The sequence below is a fragment of the Vidua chalybeata genome, chromosome 2 (assembly GCF_026979565.1).
Source record: "Vidua chalybeata isolate OUT-0048 chromosome 2, bVidCha1 merged haplotype, whole genome shotgun sequence".
Lineage (NCBI taxonomy): Eukaryota > Metazoa > Chordata > Aves > Passeriformes > Viduidae > Vidua > Vidua chalybeata.
The window spans coordinates 30,214,569-30,238,114 of NC_071531.1; the positions used below are offsets into that span (position 1 = coordinate 30,214,569).

The 23,546-nt window shown below is 42.7% G+C and overlaps 2 protein-coding genes across 2 annotated transcripts; one reads left to right on the forward strand and one right to left on the reverse strand.

Annotated features, from left to right (window-relative positions):
* Window positions 1-3,993: 3,993 nt before the first annotated feature.
* PDCL3 (phosducin like 3) lies at window positions 3,994-11,764 on the reverse strand. Its single transcript, XM_053935608.1, has 6 exons — window positions 11,662-11,764; window positions 10,168-10,297; window positions 8,959-9,049; window positions 8,162-8,305; window positions 7,110-7,318; window positions 3,994-5,803 (listed from the first exon to the last, which is right to left on the reverse strand). Exons 1-6 carry the CDS (start codon window positions 11,665-11,667, stop codon window positions 5,661-5,663), a joined length of 723 nt encoding a protein of 240 aa, XP_053791583.1. The 5' UTR covers window positions 11,668-11,764; the 3' UTR covers window positions 3,994-5,660.
* On the forward strand, window positions 11,760-16,386 carry LOC128784228 (histone H2A-beta, sperm-like). The gene is made up of 2 exons (XM_053935609.1): window positions 11,760-11,939; window positions 15,754-16,386. The coding sequence occupies exon 2, from the start codon at window positions 15,818-15,820 to the stop codon at window positions 16,235-16,237; it is 420 nt and encodes a 139-aa protein (XP_053791584.1). The 5' UTR covers window positions 11,760-11,939; window positions 15,754-15,817; the 3' UTR covers window positions 16,238-16,386.
* The last annotated feature ends 7,160 nt before the right edge of the window (window positions 16,387-23,546 follow it).

The window sequence follows — 23,546 nt, forward strand, 5'->3', positions numbered from 1 at the left end:
CGCCAACATTTATCTGCAGATCACAGCATTCATCTTTACCTTTTTTATTCATATACACTGAAGTAAGGGAAGAAGTTTTCATAGGTCTGCATGAAATTTCCTCTGTGATTTAATGCTGCCATCCACCCTGCTATCCTGCACAGTCTCCAGCTACATACACAAAATCCATCTTTTGAGAACAGTGCTTCTCTCAGTCTACCCCAACATCAAATATTCCTGAATACTCACCATAATGCATACATTTTTCTGTATTATCTTCTTCACGTTTGCCCTTCTTCTCTAGCAATGGTCAGACTGCTCTTCTAAGCTACCCATCTGAGCTCCTTTCATCCTGCCTGTGTCTCTTGCCCTTCATCTCTTCCACTTTCTCAAGGGCTCTTGCCTTCACTTTTGTCTCAGGGGGATAAGGAAGACAAGAAAAAAAACTTCTTCAAGCTCTTCCAGGATGAGACCTTTGATCTGGACTTGGTTCACCCCGCAAGATCTGGTTCACATCTCATTCCTCAGGACTATTAAATTTTCTAGATAGACATAATCAGAGGGAATGCATCTCAGCTGGAGAAGTTTGGGGATGTTTACCAGACAGGAGACCCAACTCCACATCTTGCATGTTCTCCTGGTTTTGCTACATCTCACAAAACTTTGCACCCTTTTATCACCAGCACTTTCTTGTTAAAGACTGTAGCTGATGCCTTAATGTTGCTGCTGATCTTTGCAAGTATCTTTTACTGGGCTTCTCTGCCATGGAGCCAGCCCTCTCAATTTCTCTTCTAATCACCTGAGGCCAATATCTAAACCACAGGAAGTGACAGCCACCTTGGAGGATCCAGGATATCCCTACTTTCAGCTTAACAAAAATCATCTGCATACGACAGATAATTAATGAAGCTTCCCAAGAGCCCCAAATGGTCTGTACTAATTCTCAGAAGGATAAGCTGCAGTCACGCAAGAAGGACTTTGGTACCTGTCTTTGCTGCCCTCCTGGTAAATGAAAGTATTGCCATGGATATTGAGGGGAGGGGGATGAGGATGACACATGAGTCAGTTTCTGTGGGGGTAGGCAATGGCTGTCTGAAAATCCAAGACTTGCTCGCACTAGCAAATGCTGTAACTTTTGCCTTTACAAGAATCAGCTTTGTGTTTGATGGAATACTGGAATTACTTTTTGTAAGAGACGTATTGCAGCAGAGGCTTACTAATATGCACAATTACATACATCTTATTGTCCATTAATAACTTTTATATGGACTGTTCTGCCTTAGATCACATAGTTTCTTCCTTATTTTAACATTTGAAGTGTTAAACTTAAACAACCTCAGAATTACTTGATATTTTCCTGGCATTTTTATCAGAACTCAGCTTCTTCAGGCAGCTACATAAATTCAAATTAATGTGAAGTCCTGAAAAATTTAGCATGTTGTCAAGAGATGAATTTTTTAACATGGAATATGAAAACAAGTTATATTGTTCATCAGTCTCCCACAGAAGCCTGGAGAAAATCTCTTGCTGAGAGTCTCTTGCTGCTTCATTTTCATTTTTAATGGTTCTGCCTTCTACAGGAGGGAATGAAGCTTTTTCCTGCATCACAAGAGCCATCTGCAAGTAGAGACCTAAGAGGTTCAATACTTCTTTTTAATTCTGTGAAGAGCTAAATACATCAGTAAAAAACTTTATGCCTCCTACAACCCTTTGATGACTGAATTAACTAAATGAGATTGAAATGAAGAGTGATTTATAATGGGCCCTAATAAGAAATGAGAAATGAGTTCAACTGCCTTCCAAACAATTGACAGGGAATATGTTAGTTTTAGCAATGAGAGATAAGCATTCTCCTTTGATCTCAGTGAAAGTAAAGTTTCTTTAGACATGATCCAATCCCAACAAATATGCAGCAAAATGTTCATATAAAGGTGAGGGATTTTAACCCCTTCACAAAAGAAGAGCTACTCCAAAACAAGTTACTGATGTTTCTGTTAGAAGTTTCATTTCTCATTGCCTGTGAAGTAGATTAACTTCCCAAGATTTCCAGAGCAAAAAGACAAATTATTCTGAACTTGAGTTTTTAAAACAGGAATAAAAAGTGCACCTTAGCTTTCATGAGAATCTCTGTAGATCAGAATGACTTTCTTCATGAACTCTACAAAGACAAATATTAGTGTTCACATGTCAGGCTAAGTTGTGCTTAGCATTGTGTTCCCATCTTGTGCACTGATCCAACAGAGCTGGATGCACACACCCAGCTTTCTTGTAGTGAGCCATCTCACCTGAATTAAATTGTTCTCGGCAACAAGGCCAACCAAATATCCACCTGAGCATTTTTGGGAAAGCGGGTGACAGGACAGCCACAAGGAAGAGGCAGGAGAGGCTGACCTGAACCCTGGGAAAATAGGACCTGGCCAAAACAGGTACAGGATAGCATAGCCATTCAAAGGACTCTCCTTTATTTCACTTCTGCAGCCACAGTCCTGCAGATGCTTCTATGTATGTCCAGGTCCCTGACTGTGGGACCTGGCTGGATTCAGGACCTGGAGAACTAGCAGCTTAACCATGGCTTTGCTCTGTTTGCATAACACCTGGCTCTCCCTCTGCAAGTGAAATTGATGTAAAACACTGCCCTGCAGGTTTGGTGAGTCCATATTGTGAATAAAAGATCTGGGAGGGGAAAAAAATCAGAATAGTAATTTATCCAGATCAGGGCAGCCTGCTGTGAACCTAATGCAACTGATCACATGGCCTGGCTAAACAGCAGACTTCAGACTTGCATCATGAAGAGAACTGTTTTATCACTAGTGGTGCACTTACATTTCACACAAAAAACTCCAGAGTGACTGTCCACTAATGGCAAATCATCTGCCCCCATCTATGGCCTAAGGTTACTTTTCCCCCTCCCACCACCCACTGGCAGTGTGGGATGAGTCAGGGATGCTCTCACAGCAGTATGCAGGACAGTAACCCACACAAGCCTCAGCACTGTTTACAGGATCACTGCCTCTGATTTCTCCCATGATAGCTGACAGAAAGACCCTTCTCACACCGATGAAAAGTGAGCATTGTTCTGACACTAACTGTTGACAGGCTGCAAAAATGTTGATAGTGCATTTAGCAACAGTGCCCCAAGCCTTGGCAAATGAGAGCTCATGCTCTCCGGTTATTTTTTCCCATTATATTGCCCCTTTCTGCAATGTGTATTAATTGGCTGTTTTGGTTTGCTATTTAGCAGCCAGCTTCCTTTTAAGCTAAAGCTCATTCCCTTAACTGTTTCCACAGCTCCTGCTCTGCCAAAAGGTTAAACAGACCTCATTATCTGTTTCCTGCAGAGACCTAATTTCTACAAAAGGCCTTGAGCACAGCAATATGTTTGGCAGAAAAAATAATAATATTACAAAAAGCTGTTTTCACACCTAGCCAAAGAGTGAGAAGCATAGATACCATTTGAAATGATGTTCCATGTGGGTCTCATCAGCTGGGCAGGATATTCAGCCTCTTCTGGGTTATGATGATTCTCACATCTGCCCCTTTCAGCATGGCATTCTCCAGTAGCATCCCCCAACATTTCAGCAGATTAAGCAGTTAATGGTAAAAGATGGAGGTCAAAATGTCTCCATTTCTCCTGAATTGCTGCTCCAAAATACAGCTGCCTATGAAACTGCAAGGCAGTCCCTGCTACAGCCCCGACACCAGGGAGCAGGCGCTCTCCCACTCCCCAAGGCAGTTTCCTGCTTAAACCTCCCAGGCAGATCAGGTCCGCTTCTTTCTGACGAAAGACAAAACTGCGACCTGGGGGTGCCACAGTTATCATTCCCAGGCACAGGCTATCTGGCTCCCCACAGCTAAGCAGCCTGGGACAACCCATACGCAGCCCTAGTCCTCTTCAGGGCCTCAGTCCTCTCAGTGGTCCAAGATCTCACAAACCCCATTATACCACACACAAAAGGGGAAGGCAGCTATGGTTTTAAGACCTTGCTGGAAGAAGAGATTGTGAAGGAAACAGTCTGAAGTCCCACCTCTTCTTTTTATTCACCCCTAGTTTCTCTAGTTTCCTCCAAAAGAAATGCAGTCCATGTAGTCAGAGGTCACTCCAAAGCACAATTCAATGTGAACAAGCAAAAGATAAGCAAAATATGCACTGTAGGCTTCTATAGAGAAGAAGAGTTGTTCTCTTCCTAGACTGTATGAAGTTGTAGGTGAGCACAAAGAAGCATCAAGTCTTGATAGCACTTGGGATTGTCCTGTGTCATGAGAAGAGTGCTGCTATGTAATCATATTCAGATCTATCAGCTTCTATTGTGCTGCATTTGGTTGACTTGCACAGGATTAATATTTTAGCTACTCTGCCAAAACACGCATAAAAGAAAGGAGACAACTGAGACTCAGATCACCATTCACATCTCAAAGAGGAAGCTCTCCATCAGAATCTTATAACTTCACCTAAGGAACAGTTAGTTGTTGTTTGAACTACACACTGATTTGTCTCAGAGTGCAAAAAGTGTATTTGAAAGTCACTACAAACTAATAAAAAAATCTTAAAAATATCACTGCTTAAAGAGTATAGCATTCTTTACCATCCACCCACAGAATCCACCAGCAATATAACAAAATGTCATTGGGGCAGCCTCATTAGCAAAAGCTCTTGGAGACTGTTAGCCTGAATGTAGACCAACTGAAAGTGTAAGTGGACATTAAATCCAACCTAAAATAATCAAGCAGCTCCAAATGTCAGCAGATCTATAATCAAGGTGATATTTAAGTTTATGCTCTTTTAAGGCTTCAGTTATTATTACTGTAGCTGGAAAATGGAAGTTTTTAATATAGCAAGATGTCAGTTCCTCAAACATCATCCTCCCTCCCATTTCGCAATGGCACTACTGTAGGAACACCTGACTTCTCATATTGTTGAAGAAATGAGCAGTTTCACACTTGAGCACCACCGTCTTGAATTTCATTCTGCAATTAGCAGGCAAGATGGTGCATGAAGTTCAGCCCTTGTGAAAGGCAAAACAGTGCTGCTAACTCGAAAGTGGAGTTCAGGAGTCAGCAGGTCCCAGGAGAGGCTGGCTATCCTCAAGGCCTCTCTCAGGATGCCTGGAATCCCAGCTTATAGCCTCATGTTGTCCCTCTGGTGCCAGCACATCTCAGCAGAGGACCACACACCACCTTCAGAAGCACCTGCATCATGGGTACCACCCGCCCCAGCTCTCTGTGAAGTCCAGGCTGTCAGAGGTCTGAGCACAGTGGGCTAAGAGATGGTCCATTAAAGTGTCATAAACAATTATTTAAGACAGCTATTTAATTTGATTTGTACCATTTAAGTTTGTTAAAAACAGTGTACTTAAGGCCACTTCATGTTTCAACTTTTTTTAAGAAGTAGCAATTTAGTATGAAAATAATAACAAGAGACCTGTTGCTACTCATGTCTATATTTTAAAACCTTTGAGTAAGATTTACTCAGGCTTCACTATACAAAATGTCTTTCAGCATCTTAAGTGAAGCTGCAATTTTTAAAAAACATAAATGTTTTTAGTTTCTAGAGGTTTCTAGAATGAATGTCTTGAAATGCTACCCTTCTGGGGCTCAGCAAGGCCTTGAGGAGTGTCTCCAGTGCTTGAGGTGGGAACACTGGCTGCAAGTGCACTGCATCAATCTGGATGCAGCCGCAGGAATTAGTCATCCTCTGAGTCACTCTCCCCTCTGGCTGGGACACACACCCTGATTGAGGACATGAGCTGGTCCTGGATCTGCTTCCTGGGGTTCTCTTCAAGGTCTGTCTTGATGGCACCAGACTCAGAAATCTTCCACTCTAATTCTGTGCAGTGCAAAACAAGAGTCATGAATGTAGGAGGCAAACTGGAGACAGCCCACACCCTTGGCTCCCCAAGATGACTTCCTTTATCATCCTACCACACCACCACCACACCAGGGCCCTCCTCCTCTTCTTCTTCCATACCCAGATCCCAACTCCTGCCCTGTTTACCACAACAGCTCCAGCCAAGCCCTCCTTTCCCAGTCCCTAGTGCTGGCACAGGTCTCAGCCCAGGGCACAAAGGTCAGGGTACTGCTCTGTACCCACCAGTGACATCCCCAATGTCACCCTGCTCACCTTGTAACCAGGAGTGCAAAAGAGGTGATGGATACAGAGCAGCAGCTTTAGAGGCAACTCTTGCATGAAAGCGAATTCTACCTCCTTCTAACCACATAAGGGCAGAAGATATATTTGCACATCTATTGCCAGTGAAGGAATACTGCTCATACATTACAGCTGTTCCCATCATATACTGAGCTCATCACAATCAGAAGAGGCAGGGAATAAACTTTGGAAATTTCATTTACACGTCTGAATTATAGGTATTTTCCAGGGATGTACCTTATAAATAGAATTCACCCCTTTGCCTCTACATCACACACTAAATAAAAGTTCCTTTAGACAGTAAAGAGAGACTTCACCACCAGCAGTAGGCCCAAATTGGACTGAATTGCTTCCCAGAAGTGGTAGAAAGTCAATACAACACATTCAGTTGAAACCTTTCCCCTACTCCTGCTGACAATCCTATCATCAAATCTATTTTCTTTCAGGTATTACAGAATAATGAACACAGCCTCACACTTTCTTTAATCTTCAGTGGAAGGCACCTATGCTTAGGGGAGAAGGAAGACATAAAAGAAAAGTGCAGAAATTTCAGTACACAGCTTTCTGTGATGACTGAATTAAGCTGACTCAGTCAGGGACAACAGACAAACATATGCCATCATCTTGAAAATGAAACAAAGAGCCCTACAATCCAGTAGGCAAGTGCACAGATTATCATGTCACTGCAGCCAAGGGCAGTCATTCATGTCCAAGACACCCTAAGAACAAGCATGGGTACTGTTTACCCTTTAATATATCCAGCAAAATTTGTTTCACCCAACACAGGGCATAAATACTTGCACACACAAGACAAATACCTACATGTTGGCCTATCACTGCTTTTACAAGACAGCCATGTGGTTGAGCCATAGGGGTGAAAAAAAAATCTAGTATAATTTTCAGTACGTCCCTTCTAAGCCTCATTTCTCTCATTCCCAGCAAAACAGTTCTTTTCCTTTGGAAGAGCAGATGTGCAGACACTCACCATCCCTCGTCAGGTTCATGCCACCGAACACCAAAGGCCCAATGAACTGAGCTTTGATGTCTCCCTCCAGGTACACAAATATCGTGGGCAGGTTCTTATCGGGGTAGTTGGGAATGCAGGTGGTAGAAATAGCTTTGATGAATTTCACATCTCTGAACTTCTTTGCAAGCCCGCTCATATGTTGATTTATTAAGGCACACAGTGGAATTCTGTGAAGAACAGCAACAGACATACATGAGGAGAAAACAAGAGACAATTTAAAAAGTAAACGGCTCCAGAAGAAAGGTCAGAAATATCAGACTGATGACTTTCTGGAAAGGCAAAAGTACCAGAAGCAACTTCTGCATTCCAGCATTCAAAGGAGATCAGCACCACTGGAGATTTTGGTGTGTGGTGGTTTTCTTGTCTTAATATATTAGTAATGCAACCTTCCCCTCTACCCCCTGTGTATTCAGGGAAACTGGTTAATGAACTTAAGATACTTAGAAACTGCATGAGCATGGGCAAAATAAAAGCAAAGCTGCTCCTGGAAGAAGGTATGCAAATGATGATCAACACCTCTGAGGCAATTTGAGACAAAGAACAACAGCAAGTATTTATAATCTTTCCAAAAAAAATCTAGCAACATTAACAGACCTTTTTGACAAGGTTTTCTATCATAGTGACAAGACTGCAAACCTTGCTCACTCCATTTGTATGCCACTAGAAACCAAGCTAAATACATATTGATCCTTCCTATTCACAGGCCCTTCCATTTAATCCAGAATAATTTCCAGTGCTTGGATATTTCAGTGGCAGCAGCTACCTCTATGGAAGCTGTATGGTACACATCTTGCTGTGTTGCAGAGATGTACAAAAAAGCCACCTCATGGTAACATCATTCTAGAATGAAGTTCAGCAGTCTTGACTCAACAGTATTAAAATTACTAATTTGTTTTTATTTCTTAGAACTCCAATATCAGCCCTTAGTTCTACAGTAACTACACATTTACCTAGGAGCATATTCAGCTATTGACAGTGCAAGGTTTAATGGTTTAAAAAAAAATTCTTACCCTTGTTTGTAGAGGTGTAAGACTACCCATATACCTTTTCCAGCTTTTGTAACCTCTTGAACATAATCTTTTCCCGAAATCTCCAGAACTTCCCCAAATTTATTCTTCATTTGAGCTGCCTTCATTTCTGCTAACCTTTGCTGCCTAAATAGCCAGGAATGAAAAAGACATCTTGTGAATAGATGCATTCTTTTGACAGAACATAACTTGAAGGAGCTGGTTGAGGCCTAGACTTCAGAGACAAATTACAAACTTCTTCTAATCCCAGAGCCATAAAAGTAAAATGACACAGTACATGCTCTTGTATTTGCATCATAGGCTAAAAACATATGCAAGAGGTAAATCTATGTTTCATGAAATGCTTTTTTTCCCTAATTTCTGGCTTCACTAGACATTTCTTCTGCACATAATACACTACCAAATTAAATGGCAAAAGCCATGAGAGACGTTACGAGACAGAGGGAAACGAACGCTAATTATGCAAATCTGCAGCACCTTAATCTCATTCACACAAAAATTAGGAAATACTGGAGGTGATTTTCAAAGCTCTCAGGATTCCTGGCCATACACTCAGCAGGTGCACATTATCTCTGCAAAGCTAGGCTGTAGATAAAGGATACTGAATTCAAACGCTGTTATCCTTTTAAAGACACTTGGAAGGTCCACAAGAGACCAGAAACACAACCCCCTTCTTCCATCATCCTAAAAACATACTTTCTCTTCAACAATATCTAAAAGCATATAAAAGACAGACTCTCCAATTATCATTAAAGCCAAGTTCTGCAAGCTGCTCTGACCTGTACATTTCAATAGCTCTCTCATCTTCCTCATTAAATTCATCTTCATTCTCTTCTAGCTCTTCCAGAGTCATGTCCTCATAAGTTTTCACTAGAATAGAAGAAACATTAAATCAGCAAAAACCTCATTCCAGGATAAACACTCATTAACTTTCATCAGTCCAACAGAATTTATTTACTCTAAAGACAGATTAATAGGAAGTATGCAGTGGATTTTTTTTTTATATTATCTTACAATAATAGAATGGCTTGGGTTGAAAGGCACCTTAAAAATCATCCAGCTCCAACCCTTCCTGCCAAGGGCAGGGACACCTTCCACTAAATCAGGTTGCTCTAAGGCCCCTGAAACCTGGCCTTGAACACTTCCAGCAATGGGACATCCACAACTTTTCTGGGCAACCTGTTCCAGTGCTTCACAACCCTCACAGCAAAGAATTTCTTCTTAATATCTAATCTAAGCCTACTGTCCTTCACCTTAAAGCCATTCCCCCTTGTCCTATCTATCACTACATGGTCTCGTAAAGTTGGAATTGCCCTTAGGAGTTGGGACTTCAGTGATCCTTTTGGGTCCCTTCCAACTCAGGATATTCTATGGTTCTATTCTATGATTCTAAAAAGTCCCTCCCCAGCTCTTTTTTCAGTCCGTTTGGCACTGGAAGGTGTGTGCTACAGTTCTCCCCTAAGCCTTCTCCTCTCCTAAGCAGCTAAGCAGCCCCAGCTTTCTCAACCTGTCATTATTATTCCTACTGGATTGTTAGGAAGTGTTATGTGCTTTAGACATACAGATGGAAAGAATATGATGGAAAAGGCCTCTGAGCTGAAAGCTGCCTAGACGAGCACCCAACTACCTGCATGAGCTTTCAAGCTTAGCAGCTGCAGCACAGACATCACATTCACCTGACAGACTCCCTTTGCACTGTGCTTGTTTCAGTTTCTAAACATTTACTTCCATAAACATACAGAGCTGACACGAAGAACAAAGCTTTCCTGTGCTGGGAGAATCCATGTGTTCAGGAATGCATTTGTTTGATACCATTAACAGCTGATCACCCTGCACAGATGAAGCTTTGGTATCCCTACAGACCTAGAAAATGACACATTGCTTTACAGGCATATAAACATTGATGCTGGTCATTTCTTTGAGAAAGCTTCCCCCAGGAGCCATTCCAAGGCTTGTTCTGCTGCTGCCTGAGTTGGCTGATTGCTCACCCAGAGATTTCTGAAGGATGGCAAACTGCTCCTCTTCTTTTGCCCGTTCCTGTTCCTCCAGGTTTTCCTTTGGAGGAAGGATACCTTTCTTGCGCAGAATATCATTCCACTCCGTGTCTTTATTTGGATCCTAGAACAGAACAACAAAGAGATATTTCTTCAAGGTGAGCTTTACAGAAGTTCAGAACTTAACACAGTTGCTAAACTGGCAACTGGATGGTGCCAAAAAGTCACAGTGCAAATCCTCCTGATGCCGAGGCTTCTTTCCAGCCCCAGACCTGCAGTACCCTGAAGACTGACTTTGTTTTATTCCATCCCACTCACAGCACATACAGGAGGTCTTGTCTGGGTACCAAAGTTTGAAGCATTGTAACCACTGCTGCATCTCTCACAAAGTGCAACAAAAGGAGAGGGTATTAGCTGGGTGACAGAGAAGCATGTTAGCCAGAGGGCTTCCTTATAGACCCTCAGCAGGACAGGCCATCAAACCAATGGTCACTGCATGAGGAAGCATTAGTGACAACACACACACAGACACAAACCTTACAGACCTAGCCCTCAGTACATGGGAAGTCTCCTTGCTACATTCAAGTCAGAGCGACTATGTAAGTGCTTAGAGAAAAGCAAGCCATCTCTGTCAGCCAAGCCCATTGCTAAGGATTCAGATCTAAATCTATAGCTAGACTATTCCTGAGATTTTTCTGTTAAATAGTTGCAATAAACCTGCAAAACAAGGCCAACACACCCCTATGTATTGTTGAAAAGCTGAGTAGCTGAGTATGAAATTTTCCTATTTAGCAGGCAATTTTATTTTTTCAAATACAAAAAATCTTGGTGATAAACACCCACAGGTTGATTGTGCTTCCTTGCTATCTTGGCCTAGGTCCACTTTAGAAACTGAGCATACATACTGCTTTGCTATAGCCTGGATCAGTACACCTTACACCAGGTCTGTTCACAGCCATATATAACCGTATGCCTTCTCCGACTAAGCTCCAGTACTTAGGGACTACCGAGGACAGGAAGGGAGAGGTAGGGGGCAGAAGGGGAAAAGAAACAGAAGAAAATAAAGAAAAATAACAACGTAGCTCAACAAACACAACTCCATATATTTTTTTTCCCCCGTCTCTGACGGCGGTCACCTTTCCCTCGACCCCGCATTTCCTATCATTTATTATCACGCTGATGCAGTGCCTGAAACACCGACCCGCTCACTACAGTAGTGAAATGAGCACCGTAGCTGCAAAAAAAGCAACAAACTGCCACAAACCCAGCCATGGAGCTACCGAACAACACCGCCACGTAACAGCCACCTCTGCCCCGAGCGAGCGGCACGAACCCGGGCCGCCCCCACCCCGGCTGCCCCGGGCACTCGGCCGGGCAGGCTGTCGGCCCGTGGCTGTCGGCCCCAGCCCTCGGCCCGGCCGGGCTCGCTCCGCAGCACCGCCCGCACACGGCCGGGTGCGGGGACACGGGGGCACCGCGGCTGCTCACCTGCATGGTGCCGGCGGGGCCGGGCCGTGCCCGGGCAGCGGCGCTGGGCAAGGCCGGGCAGGGCCGGTCCCGGCGTGCGCGGCGCGGCCGGAGGAGGCGGCGCTCCCGGCGGGGCGGGCCCAGCGCCGCCGCCGCTTCCCGCACCGCCTAATAAGGATGGCACCGGCGGCGGGAGGCCTCGGGCAGTCAGGGGCGGTGAGAGGGGTCACAGAACGGTTTGGGTTGAAAGGCATCTGAAGATCGTAAATCCCCCTTGCCGTGGGGATTTACACCTTCCGGTAAACCAGGCTGCTCCAAGCCCCATCCAGCCTGACACAGAATAACCATGCCTGAGCAGGGTGGTTGGACAGGTGACTCACTGTGGTCCCGTCCAGGTTTTTTTTGTGATTCCCTGTAACTTTTGTTTCCACTTCACTGAGCCTTTTGTATCTGTTTGTATTCATGTCCTGCTTTATTTCCCCACTTGTTAATCTTCTTCTTTTCTTTCCCTGATCTGTTAAAAAATAAAATAAGCAATCAAGCCTGTATTATGTATTCTTATTAGACATAATTGGCTATAATACTTGCAGTATTGTTATGATTGGATCATAGCCAACTGATATTACCAGAAACTTGTCTCTTGACAGTAACTTTTATTTCAGTTTTGAGTCTGTGTTAAACTCAGAAAACACTGAAAAGTGTGTTGAATGTGGTGACCCAAATCCGTTTGGGATCACACCCCATTCCATACTGTTATAAATGAAGTTCTATATGTCTAATTTAATAAACAACAAAATTGAATTTAGCGGCAATTTTAATTGAACAGCAATTTTGTATAAATGAATACAATCAAATATATTAAATATAATCAAGCATATACAAAAAAATTGGCAGTGATTAATTAAGTATGATTAAGGTTCATATAAAGCATAAGCAAAACTGACTGGGGTACGGGGAGGGCTTCTCACCCTGCCTCACCTATGAAACAAAGGAATCCAAACTAAACTTATATACTGTATGCTAATACATATTCATCAATATTTTTCCATAAATCTCCTCCTATTTTTGATTCTTGACATCTACGTCACTACACTGCATGGTGCATGCTCCACTTGTTGTTAGGGGGTCTCCTGGCTTTTTGGTGGTCTTTTCAGAGGAAGGCTTGCTGTCTTCTTCGCTGTCCTCTGAATAACTTTACAGGTTGCACATGTGCACTAAGCTTTGTGCTATGTAAGTAAGCATTATCTTCCAAATCAGTCTTATTATTTCATAGATAAAACCACTACTTAGATTCCATTCCTGGAATCGTCCCAACTTTGCTCATCCCAAGGCTGATTCTGCTTTGGGAATCATCCCAACTTTGTTCATCCCAAGGCCGATTCTGTTTTGGGATCTTGCTTATCTCAATACTACATCCTGTATCCTGTTTTTCACATGTAACATCTGTGAAGGGGCCCATCTGCTTTTCCTCTATTACTTTATAACAATTATTGGTATAGTTACAATTCAGTTAGCACGAATCATATCTATTTATCACAATACAAACAGGCACCTAGGCCTGCCCTTTCAAAGAACTGAGCAGATCTTTTCAGCTTTTCAAAGAGACATAGCAGAGGGAAGGGACCTGCTCCTGCCTCCCTTCCCCTCCTTTTTATGCTCTAGCCCAATGGACAGCATGCTTACCCAGATCTTAATCCCTGTAAAAGAACCCTAAAGAACCTGCCAGCAGGTCTTAAGGGTCTGTTTGAACATGTGGAGGAAGGACTGTCTCAGCTCTGGCAAGGGCCTGAAATGAAAATTTAGAAGCGCCACTTCCACATGTTATAAGATTGTGGGCATCCCATTAACAGCCAGTTATTCTGAAGTGGGCTGCTCACTTTCCCTGTGCTAAGTCTGGGTTACTGAAGGGAAAGCACAGCCACCTTTTCTGGCTCTGAGTTAGGAGAAACGGGCAGCTGTGCTTTGAGAGGACATCAGTCCTCATGGTGGGCATTTGGACGTGCAGATGGTACCCCATACTGGTTGTTTAATGCCCTGAGGTGGCAGGAAACTTAGCCTCACTCAGCTTAGACTAAATGCTCATCCTTGTAGGAAAAGTGGGTGAGTGCCACAAAAGCAGGTGCTGTGAAGCTCTGACCCACATCTGGTGCCTGGCAGGCAGAACCAAAGGCTGAACTGTTCGTGACAGTTCTGTTGTCTGAGTATTTTGCCAGAACCTGGGCTTCTGGGAGTACCTTCTGGTTTAAATAGTCATCTTCTGTGGCTGAAATACCATTCACACCCACAGCTCTCAGTATGTTACTGGTTGGAAACTTCTTTGAATACCAGAAAACAAACACAGAAAGAGCATGAGCAGGAAGTGAGCACTCATTTCTTTAAAGGCTGCTCAAAAATAGTCCTTTACCTGAGGTGAGATTCTTGCTTAGATGAACGAAGAGGAACTAGCCAAGCACCCTCAGCACCAGAACCACAGTAAACTCTGAGCCCCATCTGGGACAGACTTACCAGAAGAGGGAGCAGCCCCATCACATCATTTGGTGGGGCTCAGACACAATGTGAACCAAGCATGACTCTACCCAGGACACATCTAAAGCAAAATACAGTTTCCTCCTCCCACCCAACTAAAAATATATTTACAAAGCCCATTTTCCCTATGTACTTTTTAAATCAAGCTTCAGCAGGAAAAAGAGAGGCTGTTTTTACACATAGCATGCAGACAGAAATACTCCAGCCAGAGTGGGCGAGAACTAGCAGTGTCATAGCGAGGCTGAAATGCAGCTATGGCTCAGCCCTTGCAAACAGCCTGCCTTCTTCCCCCTCACCCCAGCCAATTTGCTTCTGACAGCTGTAATGTGTTTCTTCATTTTGCCCCAGATCAGGGACTAGGTGAAGGAAGATAAAGCACGTGTGTAAATGACTCATTAATTATCCAGGTGATGCACCGATGAGAACAAAAAGTTGCTAATAAAAAGGTTCTGGGCCTGCGGTAGAGGTGTTATATGGCCTGTTTGTGCTTGAGTGCAGGTTGTAGCAAGGCACAGACTAGGACAAAATAAGAATTTTTTAAAGGTAATGTGATGTACTTTTATGTTATGATGCATTGTGGAAAATTTGGGGCTGTGGACTTCATGTTATTTTGTAAGTTAGCTGCCTCTATTACACAGTATGACTGTACTGTGAATAATATAGAAAAAGTGTTGTCTGGTAATAGGGATAAGGAGTTATAAGGGTTTTGTTTGCTTGGATTTTATTAGGAGCTGGGGTTTTTTACATATTACTATTTTTTCAAAGCTTATTCTGATTTTTCTTAAATAGTTAAATCTCTCAGCAAAAACCCTACGTATTAATGTAGTGATGGGTGTTTTTGTATGTTATAGCCAGCTGTGCTGGAAGTTAACTGTCCTATTTACTTGTAGACTAGAGACATTATTTAAATAAGTAGTTTTGCTACTCCAGTTGTAAGAGTGTTCTAGCTGGGCTGAATTTCCTTCATCATGAGGTGGTAATTTCTATTCTTCAGTCTGCATTGTGCTGTCCAAATCAATTTATCCTTTTCCTGGTATGGAAGATCTCCAGTAGTATTCTCATAGAATCCAGAGAATACTGTTTAAGGAATTAATTTAAAGCTGTGTGAAATGTGTGAAAATGTCCTGGAGTATTTTGGGTATAACAAGCTGTAGGCTGCAAGAATTTTTCCATTTTTAGATTTGAAATGGAGGGAAGTTGTAACTTGATAGTAGAAGTTGTAATGCAGATTGCTCTTGAAAGAGACAGGCCTCAAGTTAGCTTTGAGGTAACAGTTGTGGTGTTTAAAAAAAATCTTGCTGAAGAAGACCCACTGTGCCTCAATCCTAAATATATTCCAAGTAGCAGGGGAAAGCTTCTCTTCTTTTGAGCCCTTCATATCTAACTTCAATAACCCTTGACAGGTTTTGCAATGAGATCCTTCTCCTAAAAGGCAGGCTGTAAAAGGGCAATAACTTAAAATTTTAGCTCTGCTGTTGATGAACTGTGGTGTGTGGTGAGCTCTTTCCTCAAGAAAAGACTGAGCTTTCTCCTTGATATGGAAGAGCAGAAGTGACCTTGCTGTTACCTCCTCTTGCTATCCATTAGCTCTAGCCCAAGCACCCAAGTGTTTTGAAGACCTCCAGCCCTCTGTGTCTCCTCGCTGGTCAGAATGCCTGGACGTGGAAAGAAACAAGCATTGGCTGGCAGCCCTGGAAGTGCATCAAAGAAATACAAATCAGCCAAGGCAGGTCTGCAGTTCCCTGTGGGCCGTGTCCATAGGCTCCTGCGAAGAGGGAAGTACGCTAACAGGATTGGCTCTGGCGCTGCCATCTACCTGGCTGCAGTGATGGAGTACGTGACAGCAGAGGTCCTGGAGCTGGCGGGGAAAGCTGCGCATGAAAACAGGAAGACAAAGATTCTGCCCAGGCACATTCAGCTGGCTGTGAGAAATGATGATGAGCTGAGCAAGGTCTTTGCCAGTGTGACCATTCCTCAAGGCGGGGTTATGCCAAATATCCTTTCTCAGCTCCTTCCGAAGACATCTAGTGGAAATGTTGCTTTTTCTCAAGAATATGGTGGCAGCCAGTGAAACTTGTTCTTTCTGGTCTGGTCTGTGCACTTATGGGGACTCAGTACCACTGCACTGTGCACTTATGGGAGCACTTATGCACTGTGCACTTATTGGGGCTCAGTGCCACTAATTTGTGCTTACTTCTTTCAGTATTTTGCCTGCTAATTTTAAGGCATTTTTAAAGTGTGTAATAAAGTTTCTAGAATGCATCACTCTGGTCTCCTTTTCTCTTTTCTCATGGATGGAAGAACAGAGAAAGTGAGATTTTTAAAAAATAGCCTAGCATAGCACCCGAATAACTTCTTTAAAAGTTGAGTACATGCTTACTTTTGAAAACATGTTGCAGGTAAGTGTTATGAAGTAGGGAAAGGAGTCAGGACACACACTGTGTCTTGGTGCAATTAGTTCAGTGCCTCGGAGGATAACTCTGCTTTAGAGGTTAGTAACCCTGTGTCTTTTAAAGCCTTATTGCTCATAAAATTGTAGTGAGCATCTGCTTCTTTTTGGACTGCTCCATCATTACACTAAGTCTCTATCAGGGCAAAGCATGCAGAAAGTGGTAGAGCCACATCTTCTCTCTTAACACAGATGACAAATTCAGTATTTTCCATTGTACAAAGTTCTCAATAACTTGAGAAAGGGTCTACCCCCTCTACCTTCTCCCCTCCAAAGTCTGTTGGTTTTCTTCTATGGAGCCATAAATTTTTTTAAAGAGTCATTTTTGCATCTTTAAAAAAAAGGCTCTTCTATATTCAGGGGCATTTAACTTACTTTGACTGTAATTAACAAGCAACAGGTGCTCTCAAAGGAGACTTGCTCTGGTCTTTACAGCATGTTCTTCCTCAGAGCATATTAACTGCCTTTGCCCTCTGTATTGGGACACTCTGTGCTGGGGCAGCAGGAGGAGGAAAGGATTGAGCAGAAGTTGTTACTGAAAGAAATAGTTCTGAAGTGGTGAGGAACTGTGAGAATGGAGCTGAAAATGCTGTAAAAATAGAATGAGAAATAGGTACATGAAGAAAAGAGCGGCATAGATGTCAGCAGGAAGCAAATGTAAAATTTGTGTGAGGTAGCATTTCACAATAGAATAAAGCAAAGAATAATTCCCTTTTTGGCAGGAAGAACTGGGTGATACTCTTTTGTTTACACTATAAAGCTTGTCAAGCAAGAACACTGTCAGGATACTTTCTAGTTGTTCTGGCTCTGCATTTATACCTGCTGTCCTGTTGCTTACATAACACTACTACTGATATTTTCTAGACATATTCTTCCTTCCACAACACTTGTTAAAACTTAATGCAGCTCATTAAGCTTCAAACCAGCACTGGCAGGGGCCACCAACAGATCAAATGTTCTGCTGCTGAAGAGGAAATAAACAGAGCTATGGCTCTTCACTGCTGCCTTACAACACATCAACAGAGAAATTATAGATCCTCAGAAACCTGGGGCTAGAATAATGAGGAAAAGTTGGTTTGTTGTGGGTTTGGGTTTTTTTTCTTAGAGGTGTTGCCACTCTGAGACAGGGGGGAAAATGCAGAACTCAGTTTTGGCACCCAGTTTTGCAAAACATATGCTGAGGAGTATTTAAATATTTACTGGAGTAGCACTAATTACACTGACAAATAATGATGCATTCATGTAATCATAAAACAATGTTTTTTCAAGGATAAAGTGTCTTATTTGATTATAAGATAAACTCTCAACAAATATTACTGGTCTATTATGGTCATTTATGTCATTATTTGTTCCAAACATAGGCATTGGGAACAAGTTCAGACCAATATCCAGATAATGAACACTTGGCTTCCTTGGAAAGTTGGGGTTGTATCCATCTTGATTAATAGGCACTCTGGATGATTTTGAACAGGAATGCACAGAATAATATAGCAAAATGTCGAGGCTAGGTAACCATACCCTTTTTTTCACAAAGGGGGAAGATAGAAAGGTGTTATCTTAGCAGTGAAGATGCTTAGCTTCATAGCCACAGGTAGGCCCTGTTCAGTAAAGTGCTTGGTAAGTATAGAAATCATAATCTATGTCATTCTAATGAAACTGTGATAAAAACTTTCTTTCATGTAATACAGTATAGGAGATCCTCTTCAAACTGCAAATACAATAGCAACCATTTTGCTTCTTCTCTTGATCACCAAAGTGCTCATTGACTTTGATGAAACAAGACATTAATTGCATGGTATTTTGGCACATGTCTAGTTCTCATGTCTTATGCTATAGGTTTCAACTTTGCTCAGTCACCTGTAGCTGAGGCTAGTATGTGACTTAGTTACAAATCAAAGCTAAAAAACCCATTCAAAACACAGCTCCTCTGGCATCTCTCTTGTTACAGATGCCACAAAACACATTTATCTTGATGTGGTGTTACTTTCCTAACTCAGTTATGCCATGGCACCAGGGTGTCAAGGAAAATAGATGCCTTCAATAACACCCATTAGAGAATGTGTGCACATGGTGCTCCGCAATTCAATGAAGTGGTGAGCAGATGGAAGCATAGGGGTGAAATGGTGCCTGGAAAAGCTCTTCTTTTACCTGTCTAGAGGACGGGATGCTGTTGATGGATGTCTTGGTTGTGCAGGGTGCTTGTAGTTCACTCTGCACTGAGATTTGTGTGTTTATAAACTTGATATCTTCTGTCACCTTCACTTTCTCTGTAAGGAGAGGAAACATCCCAAGTTACGGCCTCAGAGAGTCTTGTCTTAGTGAGCACAAGGGATGCACAAGGTCTGAATCCATTCACTACCCGAGCTGGTCAAGCCCAGCGCACCGTGGAGAGGGGTAAAGCCCGGAGTGCCTCTGCTTTGAACATCCCAGATTTGATGCTGGCCTTGCCCTCTGCTGACCGGTCTCAATATTGCAATTCCTAAACACCGTTGTTCTCTTGGAAGTTAAGTGCTGCTGTTTTGAAAGTCACAGAGTAGTGAATTGGGGTTATAATCTGAGATTATGTATAGGCTGTGTAACTCTGCAGACTATACAGAGCTGTGAAAATGAAGGAAAAGATGTCATATAAAACGACTGATAATCAAAGGCTATTTTGGTGTTTTTTCATGTAGCAGAGTCTCTGGTGTTGTTCCTGGAGAGGCCATGCTGCCCAGCAGGGTAAGTGGCTGTGGCCCATCAGTTCACACCAGGTTCATGAGAGGAAATACGACCTTGGTGCCATGCTGAATGAGGCTCCTGAATTTTGCACCTTTTCAGATGGATCACACATGATTGCCTCTGGGTGCTCTGAGGTCAGTTCATGCACGTTCTACATTTTTGCATTATCTGCTGGAAGTTCTAGTCCATGTATAGGTATTTTTCTGGTTGATGTTTAGACAGCTGTACTCCAGAAACCTGTATTTATGTGTACACATCTTTCAGTGCCATGATCCAGCAGGTACTATCTGAAATGGCTGTGTAGTAATCCCTGGGTGCAGAAGCTTTGTAGTAAATATATCCAGAATTCTTTTCTTTCAAGTTTGCATTATGTTCTCATTCAGACTTCCTCTAGTGATCTTTCAGCAAGTTGAAGGCTAATAGGGAGATGTTTTTTGGTGTACAAGGCTCTTTGCACCAGAGAAATGTCAAAATTTTAGGTGGTGAATCATAAAATGCTATAAGATCAGTCACATTTTTGGTTTTGTACACTGGAAAAAGTTGATCCAGAAATGACTGAAGGACACTTAGTAGCTCCCTCTAGTTGTTCAGTGCAGAAATCTATCAGAGCAATAAAGACAGTTTATGCAGTCCAGCCCAGTCAAAGATATATTTCTACCCTGTTTAATAAGGTAGAGAAATGGCAATTGCAATGTGGGAGTTGTCTGGAACAGGTAAGTAAGTCTTAAGAGTGATCGCCATATAAACAACCAGTAGACATCCTGGGATCACTGCTCGACTCTAAAATCCCAGCAAATAAGTAAACACAGGCATTAATGAATGCTGACAGGAATGGTGAGTTTAAAATGAAGCATTTTATCATTCTTCTCCTCACGCTTTCCTTCTTGCAAATCAATCCCACTTCATTCAGAGTTCAACTTTCCTTGACCTCTGCCTTTCCTCTTTGCTGGTTGTTCCCCTCTTTCTTCACTTGTATTGCTCTGTACATGAAGCCTTACCTATATTCAGCAATGCAACCCCTCCCATGTAACAGTCTCTACAGTTTCTTATTCATTCCACATTGTATTTTGTGTTCTCCTCAACACTATGATATTTGACTGTCTACAGTTACCCATCCCCTTTGCTGCAAAGCTGCAATCAATTATTCTTCACTATGTGCAATCACTTCCTTTCATCCTCTGTGAGCTGTACATATTTTTTCCCATATGTATCTTTGCCAAGGTAATTCTGAATGCTGACTTTGTCCTGCAGCATTGCCATCCCTCGCAGCTTGCCATCCCCTCAAGATTTACTAAGTGAGCTCTTCCCTGTGGGAGATGAGCAGGGAGCGAGGCTGTCCAAAGCACAAGATCACGAAGGGACCAGAGTGAGGGAAGTAAAACACCAAGAAGGTTTTCCTCTTGTGCTTCGTGCTCTGTCCCTTTGGTGAGCAGCATGTCGTGAGGCTGGGCAGCACTTGCTCCCTCACAGACCAGTGCATTTCCAGGTCCCTTGCTGTGTGCTCTGCTGAACGCTGCCTTGCTGAGCCCAGCTCCAGCAGGCCAGGCTTTTAAGGTCCTAGGCCAGCCTGAAGTGATTTTTGAGTCAAGTTAGGCAGCACGAAGATGTGCACTCCTGAATATTCCTGCCTTTCCAAGAGTCCACCGAGCTGATCTTAACCACATGCTCTAAGCTGTGGCAACTGGTTTCAGGAGTTAAGTGCTAGGAAAATTTTCCCCTTTGCAGCTGAAACATGTTGCTTCTCAGTGTAATTGAGTGTCCCTCCTTGCTGCTTTTTGTGACAAGAGGATGGATAAGTACCCAGTTTACTCTTCTAAACACACTCAGTACTTTGAATATCTTGTAATAAAATTCTAGATTTGTCTCTTCTCTGCCTGACAGGGAGAACTGAGCTTTCACCTCTTTTTCTTTGCAGAAATATTTCTGTGCTTCTAATTGTTGTCACCTGTGTCTGCACTCCTGAAATTCTGCTGTGAGTTTTGCAGTGGGATATTCAGAAAGAATTTCAGGCCAGAGATGACCTTTGCATTTGTATATTACTAATGTCTCCTCTTTCACAGGTGACATTTGAATTGCTCCAGGGAGCAAAAATTTCCACTGAGTAATGAAGAGTTCTTCTGTGCTTCTTACAGAGAAGCCACAGTTACTACAGATATATGACTGAGGAACCTAAGATAGGTTCTCACCTGCAAATTACCACCTATTTATCAACCTTATTTAAGTTTCAAGGCCCAAATAGATGTTATTCTTGAAACCTATTGTGGGTGGAGGAAGCCTTTGCTGACTCTGAGAGCACAGCATGAGTTGCCTATGGTACAGTACTGCTTCAGTATCACCTCAGCCATCTTGTTTACTTTCCCCAGCAGGATGGGGAGAGAATTGAAAGGGTAAAGTGAGCAAAGCTGTGGGCTGAGATAAAGACAGTTTAATAGGTAAAGCAAAGTAGAACAAGGAATTCATTCGCTGCTTTACATCAGCAGGCAGGTGTTCAGCTATCCCCAGGAAAGCCAGGCTCCATCACCTAACTGTGACTTGGGAAGACAAACACCATCACTCTGAAGGGATGTGTATGTGTCTGTCCCTTTCTCCTCCCCAGCTTTCATGGCAGAGCATGACAGCATACAGTGTGGGATATCCCTTTGGCAGTTGTGTCAGCTATCCCAGCGGTGTCACCTCCCAACTCCTTGTGCACCCCCAGCCTCCTCACTGGTGGGGTGGGAAACAGGTCTTGAGATTGTGCAAGCCCTGCTCAGCAACAGCTAAAATATCCCTCTGTTATCAACACTGTTTTGGTCACAGATCTAAAACACAGCACCATAAAAGCTGCTATGAAGACAATTAACTCTATCCCAGCCAATACCAGTACAAATACTTAGGTAGAACTGAGCAAAATTTGATACTTTTCAGCTTTGGCCTCTGAGATGAAACAAGCCAGAAGTGCCATTGCAGTGCTTTCGTAATCATTAACTCTTATTTATTTGCATTGCCAGAGTGCATCCCTACCATTTGTATTTGGCTTGGTTGTTCCTTCCAGAGGGACATCCTAACTGGTCCAAGATACCTGAGAAGCCACCATCTCTTTGGTAGTCTTTCCAAGGGCTAATAATTCCCTACAGGATTTGACAGCACACTGAACAACAGCTGTCTCCTAGATGACCCTCATATGCACTGGAGGGTCTGAAGGCATCCCTCCTCCAGACTGAACCAGCCCAGTTGCCCTTGCATCTCCTCAGGGGCAAGTGATAGAGTTCTCACCACCTTGGAGGCCCTCACTCCACTTTTTCCATGGCCTTCCTGTCTTCTGAGCCTCCAAACTGAATACTCTGCCTTAGATGCAGTCAACAATTGCCAAAAAACTCATCCCTTCCCTCTAACTGCCAGCTCAAACTGGGAACTTATCCAGATAAAACCCCACCAAAAATCCCACAAAATGACAAAACACAGGTATCTCAGGGTTTGTTTTTAAAAACAAAGGTGTCTCCAAATCTGGTTCACGTGTGGCTGTGCCAGCATTACTGGAACAGTACTATACCACAGTAGCCAAAGAGATGGAAGGATAACAAAGGGCTCAAGGAATTCAATGCTATGTTCAGGAACTGCGGCCTCATTTGTATCCACAGAACCTCAATTTTACTATGCTTTTTTCTTCCTAAGGAAGTAACTGCTTAGTACTTAAGGTTTTGTGTCCATAAATGCCTCCACATACCAAAACATTCCGTACAGTGCAAGCACAATCAGCTGCACTACATTTTCAAATGCATGATTTCAGAAAAAAAGGGCAGATGTTCAGAATATTTCTCAAAAGTGCCTCATTTGTGCTTTATGATAGCCAGCAAGGCAAGGCTGAAAAAAATACATAATCTGATCAAATAACATCTGTATATAGCAGCAGTACTCTTCTTTCAAAGTGCTTTGGATTCATCAATTATCACACTTGAGCACTTAGTTACTCAAAATAAATCATTAAAATGTCCATGATAATTTTAGTATAGTGTTGTTCAGGATGCCTATTCTGAAATAATTGGGAAATATATTATCTAGTCAAAAGGACAAGCTTATCATTTATGACCCTATTAAAGAAGATGTTATAAAATCCACTGTTGCATTTGAAAATTGTCAATATTGAGATGATGGATTTCCTTTGATTACAGCTGGCACCAGGCAATGCTAGACTATGGCCCAAGGAAGCCTAGTATGGGCTTCAATAAAAAAA